At 42.7% G+C, this 11,169-nt stretch overlaps 1 protein-coding gene across 1 annotated transcript in view; it reads right to left on the reverse strand.

The window, feature by feature from the left end:
- Positions 1–3,547: 3,547 nt before the first annotated feature.
- Positions 3,548–11,169, reverse strand: part of LOC116358827 (adhesion G protein-coupled receptor E1-like) — a 13,126-nt gene continuing 5,504 nt past the window's right edge. Inside the window, exons 2-6 of the mRNA XM_031811067.1 lie at positions 7,044–7,277; positions 5,784–5,827; positions 4,280–4,390; positions 3,844–3,997; positions 3,548–3,732 (exon numbers count right to left, since the gene is read on the reverse strand). Of these exons, the coding sequence (XP_031666927.1) occupies positions 3,548–3,732; positions 3,844–3,997; positions 4,280–4,390; positions 5,784–5,827; positions 7,044–7,277 (728 nt within the window). The remainder of the gene's footprint in view (positions 3,733–3,843; positions 3,998–4,279; positions 4,391–5,783; positions 5,828–7,043; positions 7,278–11,169) is intronic.

Consider the following 11,169-nt stretch of genomic DNA (forward strand, 5'->3'; position numbering starts at 1 on the left):
TGACTCTGTACCGGAACCCACCTGTATATAGCCTCCCACATTGACTCGTTACCGGACTACCACCTGTATATAGCCTCCACATTGACTCTGTACCGGAACCCACCTGTATATAGCCTCCACATTGACTCTGTACCGGTACCACCTGTATATAGGCTCCACATTGACTCTGTACCGGTACCACCTGTATATAGCCTCCACATTGACTCTGTACCGGTACCACCTGTATATAGCCTCCACATTGACTCTGTACCGGTACCACCTGTATATAGCCTCCACATTGACTCTGTACCGGTACCACCTGTATATAGCCTCCAATTGACTCTGTACCGGTACCCCCTGTATATAGCCTCCACATTGACTCTGTACCGGAACCACCTGTATATTAGCCTCCACATTGACTCTGTACCGGTACCCCCTGTATATAGCCTCCACATTGACTCTGTACCGGAACCCCCTGTATATAGCCTCCACATTGACTCTGTACCGGAACCCCCTGTATATAGCCTCCACATTGACTCTGTACCGGTACCCCCTGTATATAGCCTCCACATTGACTCTGTACCGGTACCCACCTGTATATAGCCTCCACATTGACTCTGTACCGGTACCACCTGTATATAGCCTCCACATTGACTCTGTACCGGTACCACCTGTATATAGCCTCCACATTGACTCTGTATGGGTACCACCTGTATATAGCCTCCACATTGACTCTGTACCGGAACCCACCTGTATATAGCCTCCACATTGACTCTGTACTGGTACCACCTGTATGTAGCCTCCACATTGACTCTGTACCGGAACCCACCTGTATATAGCCTCCACATTGACTCTGTACCGGTACCACCTGTATATAGCCTCCACATTGACTCTGTACCGGTACCACCTGTATATAGCCTCCACATTGACTCTGTACCGGTACCACCTGTATATAGCCTCCACATTGACTCTGTACCGGTACCACCTGTATATAACCTCCACATTGACTCTGTACCGGTACCACCTGTATATACCTCCACATTGACTCTGTACCGGTACCACCTGTATATAGCCTCCACATTGACTCTGTACCGGTACCACCTGTATATAGCCTCCACATTGACTCTGTACCGGTACCACCTGTATATAGCCTCCACATTGACTCTGTACCGGAACCCACCTGTATATAGCCTCCACATTGACTCTGTACCGGTACCACCTGTATATAGCCTCCACAGTGACTCTGTACCGGTACCACCTGTATATAACCTCCACATTGACTCTGTACCGGTACCACCTGTATATAGCCTCCACATTGACTCTGTACCGGAACCCACCTGTATATAGCCTCCACATTGACTCTGCACCGGTACCACCTGTATAGAGGCTCCACATTGACTCTGTACCGGTACCCACCTGTATATAGCCTCCACATTGACTCTGTACCGGTACCACCTGTATATAGCCTCCACATTGACTCTGTACCGGTACCACCTGTATATAGCTTCCACATTGACTCTGTACCGGTACCACCTGTATATAGCCTCCACATTGACTCTGTACCGGTACCACCTGTATATAACCTCCACATTGACTCTGTACTGGTACCACCTGTATATAGCCTCCACATTGACTCTGTACCGGTACCACCTGTATATAGCCTCCACATTGACTCTGTACCGGTACCCCCTGTATATAGCCTCCACATTGACTCTGTACTGGTACCACCTGTATATAGCCTCCACATTGACTCTGTACCGGTACCACCTGTATATAGCCTTCACATTGACTCTGTACCGGTACCACCTGTATATAGCCTCCACATTGACTCTGTACCGGTACCACCTGTATATAGCCTCCACATTGACTCTGTACCGGTACCACCTGTATATAGCCTCCACATTGACTCTGTACCGGAACCCACCTGTATATAGCCTCCACATTGACTCTGTACCGGTACCACCTGTATATAGCCTCCACATTGACTCTGTACCAGTACCACCTGTATATAGCCTCCACATTGACTCTGTACTGGTACCCCCTGTATATAGCCTCCACATTGACTCTGTACTGGTATCTCCTGTATATAGCCTCCACATTGACTCAGTACTGGTACCACCTGTATATAGCCTCCACATTGACTCTGTACTGGTACCCCCTGTATATAGCCTCCACATTGACTCTGTACCGGTACCCCCTGTATATAGCCTCCACATTGACTCTGTACTGGTATCTCCTGTATATAGCCTCCACATTGACTCTGTACTGGTATCTCCTGTATATAGCCTCCACATTGACTCTGTACTGGTATCTCCTGTATATAGCCTCCACATTGACTCTGTACCGGTACCACCTGTATATAGCCTCCACATTGACTCTGTACCGGTACCCCCTGTATATAGCCTCCACATTGACTCTGTACTGGTACCACCTGTATATAGCCTCCACATTGACTCTGTACCGGTACCACCTGTATATAGCCTTCACATTGACTCTGTACCGGTACCACCTGTATATAGCCTCCACATTGACTCTGTACCGGTACCACCTGTATATAACCTCCACATTGACTCTGTACCGGTACCACCTGTATATAGCCTCCACATTGACTCTGTACCGGAACCCACCTGTATATAGCCTCCACATTGACTCTGTACCGGTACCACCTGTATATAGCCTCCACATTGACTCTGTACCAGTACCACCTGTATATAGCCTCCACATTGACTCTGTACTGGTACCCCCTGTATATAGCCTCCACATTGACTCTGTACTGGTATCTCCTGTATATAGCCTCCACATTGACTCAGTACTGGTACCACCTGTATATAGCCTCCACATTGACTCTGTACTGGTACCCCCTGTATATAGCCTCCACATTGACTCTGTACCGGTACCCCCTGTATATAGCCTCCACATTGACTCTGTACTGGTATCTCCTGTATATAGCCTCCACATTGACTCTGTACTGGTATCTCCTGTATATAGCCTCCACATTGACTCTGTACTGGTATCTCCTGTATATAGCCTCCACATTGACTCTGTACTGGTATCTCTTGTATATAGCCTCCACATTGACTCTGTACTGGTACCCCCTGTATATAGCCTCCACATTGACTCTGTACTGGTACCCCCTGTATATAGCCTCCACATTGACTCTGTACCGGTACCCCCTGTATATAGCCTCCACATTGACTCTGTACCAGTACCACCTGTATATAGCCTCCACATTGACTCTGTACCGGTACCCCCTGTATATAGCCTCCACATTGACTCTGTACCAGTACCACCTGTATATAGCCTCCACATTGACTCTGTACCGGTACCCCCTGTATATAGGCTCGCTACTGTTATTTTACTGCTGCTCTTTAATTATGTTTTTATTTTTTACTTATCTATGTTTTTCTTCACACTTCTTGTTCTTTAAAACTGTACTGTTGGTTTAAGGGCTTGTAAGCATTTCCATTCCTGAGACAAATACCATTTTGCTTTATTTGATTTGAATAAGCAGGAAATGCTGAATCCAGGATTTCTAGGCAACCTGGGAATTTTTGTAAAGTTACTGGTACTAAAAGATACAGTACTTAGTTATAGATATGATGGTGATGATGATGATGAGGATGACAAGCCTACCTGGGTACGTCCCGTTGCCAGTGGCTGTCTCCCAGCTGGTGTCCAGTCGCACGTTGTCATTGGCCAGGCTGATTGGCCCAATGGGCGGAGTCTGTCCCCTCCTCACTGCAAGCTCAGTAGCTGTGTACAAGGACAAGGAGAAAGGTGAAGGAGGATGTGTATGTGTGTGCATGTGTGTGTTTGTGTGTGGAAGTTCATGTGTATGTGTTCATCTGTATGTGTGTGTGTTACCTGTGTGGTCTGTTTCCATGGTGGTGTGGGTGTCTCTGAGCTGTGGCCCGATGAGCATCAAGGTGTCCTCCACGGCGCCTAGCAACCCACTCACCTCCCGGCTGTTGCTTAGGATACCTTGAGACAGGAGACTGTCTATCTCTGTCAAGACGTTCTACACACAGGAAGTAGAAACAGGAAACAGGAAGTGAGTGAACGAGGTGTATATGTTGATATGCACGTATGATTTCACTGTGTGTGAGTGTGCATGCTTCTGTGAGTCTTTGCATGTGTGTGTGTGTGTGTGTGTGTGTGTGTGTGTGTGTGTGTGTGTGTGTGTGTGTGTGTGTGTGTGTGTGTGTGTGTGTGTGTGTGTGTGTGTGTGTGTGTGTGTGTGTGTGTGTGTGTGTGTGTGCGTGCGTGCGTGCGTGCGTGTGTGTGTGTATGTGTGTTTAACCTCCAGTAACACCTCTCCAGTCAGTCTCCCTCCGGCTGCTTCCCCAGAGTTACTTAACGCCAGACAGCTTTTCCTCATCAGAGACAGGAGACCAGCTAAACCTGGGACATTCTGAGAGAGAGGAGAAGTTCATTCACATCATGTGGGTAAAAATAAATATACAAGTATTGACATACAGTGGGGGCAAAAAATATTTTGTCAGCCACCAATTGTGCAAGTTCTCCCACACAGCTCTTTGGTCTTGGCCATAGTGGAGTTTGGAGTGTGACTGTTTGAGGTTGTGGACATGTGTCTTTTATACTGATAACAAGTTCAAACAGGTGCCATTAATACAGGTAACGAGTGGAGGACAGAGGAGCCTCTTAAAGAAGAAGTTACAGGTCTGTGAGAGACAGAAATCTTGATTGTTTGTAGGTGACCAAATACTTATTTTCCACCATAATTTGCAAATAAATTCATTAAAATTCAAAAAATAAAAAATAAAATCTCAATTTGTCTGTCATAGTTGAAGTGTACCTATGATGAAAATTACAGAACTCTCTCATCTTTTTAAGTGGGAGAACTTGCACAATTGGTGGCTGACTAAATACTTTTTGCCCCACTGTATATTGTAGTCCCAGGAGATAGCACTTAAAAGTACTAAATAAAACAGTTGTTTCTAAAGTGGTCTTAGAGAGAGAGGGAAAGAGAGAGAGAGAAAGAGAGAACAAGAGAGAACGAGAGAGAGAACAGAGAGAGAGAGGGAAAGAGAGAGAGAAAGAGAGAACAAGAGAGAACGAGAGAGAACAAGAGAGAGAACAGAGAGAGAGAGAGATAGAGAGAACAAGAGAGAATTAGAGAGAGAACAGAGAGAGCGAGATAGAGAGAACAAGAGAGAACGAGAGAGAGAACAGAGAGAGAGAGATAGAGATTTAAAAAAATATTATAAGATGCAATAGTGAGTTGCAGTATTTGGAAATCAGAGCCCTATTGGATAATATATCTTCACAGCTACAGTATTTGAGATGTTCTGGTTATTTTACTGACTGCTTAATGCCATATTCTATAAATGTTCTGGTTATTTTACTGACTGCTTAATGCCATATTCTATAAATGTTCTGGTTATTTTACTGACTGCTTAATGCCATATTCTATAAATGTTCTGGTTATTTTACTGACTGCTCATTGCCATATTCTATAAATGTTCTGCTTATTTTACTGACTGCTCATTGCCATATTCCATAAATGTTCTGGTTATTTTACTGACTGATTAATGCCATATTCTATAAATGTTCTGGTTATTTTACTGACTGCTCATTGCCATATTCCATAAATGTTCTGGTTATTTTACTGACTGCTTAATGCCATATTCTATAAATGTTCTGGTTATTTTACTGACTGCTCACTACCATATTCTATAAATGGTCTGGTTATTTTACTGACTGATTAATGCCATATTCCATGAATGTCACCCTAAAGTGTTAGTCATTATGAGTGACATCAGGTGTCAGGGTTTAGAACTCACCTGTTCAGGAGTCTGATCCGCTTTGACCTGGTTACAGCTCAGTACTGAAGGAAACACAACACACAACCATCACACCGGGATCAACACTACACAGCACATACATATTACAAAACACAACCATCACACCGGGATCAACACTACACAGCACATACATATTACAAAACACAACCATCACACCGGGATCAACACTACACAGCACATACATATTACAAAACACAACCATCACACCGGGATGGACACTACACAGTGCAACACAACAGAACATAACATGACAGGACACAATCACACCTACACAACAAAACAACACAATCCCACCTGCACATCAACACAACACTACACAACATAACACAATATAACATACCACCATCACACCTGCACAACAACAACAACCACACAACAGGACACAGAACAACACAACACAATGAGAACTAACAACCATCACACGTGCATGTTACCTGCACCACAACACACACCACAACACACACCAACACATACAAAGGAAAACTGTCACATCCTTATCACGCTCATAGTAGATCCAAGTTGTTGCCATGGGTAACCAAGTTTACCATCAGATACTAACTAACTAAGATATAAATGAAGACATGAGACAGAGAGGAAGTTGAGCTGGAGATTAAAACACCCAGAAACCCACAGCACACTAGTGCTGAAATTTTGCCATGGTAACCATCCTAGCATGCATCCCAATTGACACCCTATTGTATAGTGCACTATGGGCCCTGGTCTAATATAGTGCACTATACAGGGAATAGGGTGTCATTTGGGCCTCATCACTACAAAGAGGAGGCTGCCAGTGGAATAACGGTATCTACAGCAACAGAGGAAAGTCACACCCCACAGAGCATGAGGACAGCAACACAATTAGACCCAACCAAATCATGAGAAAACAAAAAGATAATTACTTGACACATTGGAAAGAATTTACAAAAAAATAGTGCAAACTAGAATGCTATTTGGCCCTAATCAGAGAGTACACAGTGGCAGAATTCCTGATCACTGTGACTGACACAAAATTAAGGAAATCTTTGACTATGTAAGGCTCAGTGAGCATAGCCTTGCTATTGAGAAAGGCGGCCGTAGGCAGACCTGGCTCCCAAGAGAAGACAGGCTATGTGCTCACTGCCCACAAAATGAGGTGGAAACTGAGCTGCACTTCCTAACTTATATATGACCATGAACTGAGACCCTCGTACCCCCCCCCCCCCCCCCCCCACACACACACACACACACACAAATACTCACCAGTACACTGTCCAGAAAAGGTGAAGTTGACAGTCGTTGTGGATTTGAACCCAGGTAGACACTGACAGTAGAAGCTCCCCGGTGTGTTGTAACACTTGGCATTACTTCCACAGGTTGGGGTACTGTCCCACTCTTTACACTCATCTGTATCATCACATTGTTTTCTTGTTTTGAATATGAAGCCCAGGCCGCAATCTCTGGCCTCTAGGTTCCCCAGTAGAGTGAAATGAAGACCTGTGAGGAGAGAGAGAGAGAGAGAGAGAGAGAGAGAGAGAGAGAGAGAGAGAGAGAGAGAGAGAGAGAGAGAGGGAGAGGGAGAGGGAGAGAAGAGAGTCAATTAACCAGACAACCACTTTAAGCGTAGGCCCTTTAAAGACAATGTGTACATCCCAAATGACACCATATTCCTATATAGTGCACCATTAATCAAAAGATGTTCACTATAGGTAATAGGGTGCCATTTGGGACACATACAATATATCATTTAGTGATCGCCATGGGATATAGGACTACTGGTAATGCTGAGCCTGTTATTGGTCCAGAATGTATTCTTTCTGATGTCACAGTGGAAAGTGTTCCAACAAGAAGGAACCGATCAACAAAACCATGTGGGATTGTTACTCAACATCACATTCATTTATGGCTTAAAGCCTTCAGATTGAACTCTGGACTTCGAAGCCAGTTCCACTATTTATTTTTATTCTTCCTGAAATCAGGTAATGATTTAGGAACTCTCATTTTCATTGCAAAGTGAATTTCGTTTGGAGTAAAAAATGTTTCTGTTGCTAAACATTTTGCAACTGTTTACAACTGTTTGCTACGGTCTTCATCTGAATGAACAGGCCTACAACCCAGGATGGAATTTACGGATTTTGTGCACTTGTCTGCCAGGCTGGTAGATTATTACAGGCCCGAGTCCAAAATATGTGCCATGAAATATTTCAGAATACAAAATGTCAACACCACAGTACTCTGGACCTCGTTGGGATGCTACTGTACTATAGGCCCATGGGTTTAATCACCAGTATAATACTGGTTCTCCTCATTGCATATATACAGTCTATTCCACAGGCTACTGTACTATAGGCCCATGGGTTTAATCACCAGTATAATACTGGTTCTCCACATTGCATATATACAGTCTATTCCACAGGCTACTGTACTATAAGCCCATGGGTATAATCACCAGTATAATACTGGTTCTCCACATTGCATATATACAGTCTATTCCACAGGCTACTGTACTATAGGCCCATGGGTTTAATCACCAGTATAATACTGGTTCTCCACATTGCATATATACAGTCTATTCCACAGGCTACTGTACTATAGGCCCATGGGTTTAATCACCAGTATAATACTGGTTCTCCTCATTGCATATATACAGTCTATTCCACAGGCTACTGTACTATAGGCCCATGGGTTTAATCACCAGTATAATACTGGTTCTCCACATTGCATATATACAGTCTATTCCACAGGCTACTGTACTATAGGCCCATGGGTATAATCACCAGTATAATACTGGTTCTCCACATTGCATATATACAGTCTATTCCACAGGCTACTGTACTATAGGCCCATGGGTTTAATCATATATTTGATTGTCTTCGTGGTGCCTAGTTTTTCTGATTTTACCAAATTCTTGTAATTTCTTGTAGCAACTCCTACTGAGTACCTGGACTAGGGAGTGACTTTGGGGAAATGTGTATTTAAACATTTATTTCACCATAGTTCACACATTTAATAACCCGTACCGACTGGTAAAGCGTTCAGGATTATAGACTTGCCTTTGGTGATGGGAGACGTTTCTGGGAAACAGCTAAACCAGAAGGTTGGGATGTGGACTTCAGCGATGGGAGCGAAGAGATGCTGTGTTTGATTGATTTCATTCAAGTTAATGATTCTTAAAGCATCTGGTTTATGGAACTTTATTCAATAGCTCATTCACAAGTTCCGCAAATTACTATTCATTTTATAGTTGTTAAAAGTTGATAATTAGTCACTTCAGAAATGCCATGTCGGAGGCAAGAGGTTTTCTCTATTTGTTATTTTGAGAATAAAGATTCAAGAGCTCTGTGTTATTTTGAGTTAATTATATTGGAATTTTGCTGTTGTTAATGTTAATTAATTTACATATTATGCTGATTAATTTCTTCATATAATTCCATGACTTATTAGGGTAATATTGTGATACACTGAATTTTAGAGAAATATTGTCACGTCTCTGGTTAATACTCAGAAGTGTTCACCCCCTTTTATTTCTTCACATGTTATTGTGCTCAGAAGGTTTAAAGTTTGTCTGGAAGCAAGTCGTGGCTGGTTTTCATTCTGTAGTCCGTAATTGCCTGTAGACTTTGCCACATACGTCTCATGTCTGAGCTGTTGAACTGCGACTCCACTTTGCCCCAATACCGACATTTCTCTTGTTTGATTGCCTTGTGGAGGGAATGACTACTCTGTTAAATGCAGTGGATTTGATTTGTTTTACCCTTATTCTACCAGGTAAATTGACTGAGAACACGTTCTCATTTACAGAAACAGCCTGGTGAGAGTTACAGGGGAGAGGAGATGAATGAGACAAATGTAATGATGATACTAATGATGATGATAGTAGTTATAACGATGACGATGACGATGATGATGATGATGATAGTAGTGATAATGATGACGATGATAGTGATGATGGTGATGATAGTGATAGTAGTGATTATAGTGATGATGATAGTAGTGATGATGGTGATGATGATGATAGTAGTGATGATGATGATAGTAGTGATGATGGTGATGATGATGATAGTAGTGATGATGATGATAGTAGTGATGATGATGATAGTAGTGATGATGGTGATGATGATGATAGTAGTGATGATGATGATAGTAGTGATGATGATGATGATGATAGTAGTGATGATGATGATAGTAGTGATGATGGTGATGATGATAGTAGTGATGATGGTGATGATGATGATGATGATGATAGTAGTGATGATGATGATAGTAGTGATGATGGTGATGATGATGATAGTAGTGATGATGATAGTAGTGATGATGATGATAGTAGTGATGATGATGATGATGATGATGATGATGATGATGATATTAGTGATGATGATGATAGTAGTGATGATGATGATGATGATGATGATATTAGTGATGATGATGATAGTAGTGATGATGATGATGATGATGATGATGATGATGATGATGATGATGATGATGATGATTTTTTATTAATTTTTTTATTTTACCTTTATTTAACCAGGTAGGCAAGTTGAGAACACGTTCTCATTTACAATTGCGACCTGGCCAAGATAAAGCAAAGCAGTTCGACAGATAAAACGACACAGAGTTACACATGGAGTAAAAACAAACATACAGTCAATAATGCAGTATAAACAAGTCTATATACAATGTGAGCAAATGAGGTGAGAAGGGAGGTAAAGGCAAAAAAGGCCATGATGGCAAAGTAAATACAATATAGCAAGTAAAATACTGGAATGGTAGTTTTGCAATGGAAGAATGTGCAAAGTAGAAATAAAAAATAATGGGGTGCAAAGGAGCAAAATAAATAAATTAATTAACATTAAATACAGTTGGGAAAGAGGTAGTTGTTTGGGCTAAATTATAGGTGGGCTATGTACAGGTGCAGTAATCTGTGAGCTGCTCTGACAGTTGGTGCTTAAAGCTAGTGAGGGAGATAAGTGTTTCCAGTTTCAGAGATTTTTGTAGTTCGTTCCAGTCATTGGCAGCAGAGAACTGGAAGGAGAGGCGGCCAAAGAAAGAATTGGTTTTGGGGGTGACTAGAGAGATATACCTGCTGGAGCGTGTGCTACAGGTGGGAGATGCTATGGTGACCAGCGAGCTGAGATAAGGGGGGACTTTACCTAGCAGGGTCTTGTAGATGACATGGAGCCAGTGGGTTTGGCGACGAGTATGAAGCGAGGGCCAGCCAACGAGAGCGTACAGGTCGCAATGGTGGGTAGTATATGGGGCTTTGGTGATAAAACGGATTGCACTGTGATAGACTGCATTCAATTTGTTGAGTAGGGTATTGGAGGCTATTTTGTAAATGACATCGCCAAAGTCGAGGATTGGTAGGATGGTCAGTTTTACAAGGGTATGT

The sequence above is a fragment of the Oncorhynchus kisutch genome, unplaced genomic scaffold, assembly GCF_002021735.2.
Source record: "Oncorhynchus kisutch isolate 150728-3 unplaced genomic scaffold, Okis_V2 Okis01b-Okis20b_hom, whole genome shotgun sequence".
NCBI lineage: Eukaryota > Metazoa > Chordata > Actinopteri > Salmoniformes > Salmonidae > Oncorhynchus > Oncorhynchus kisutch.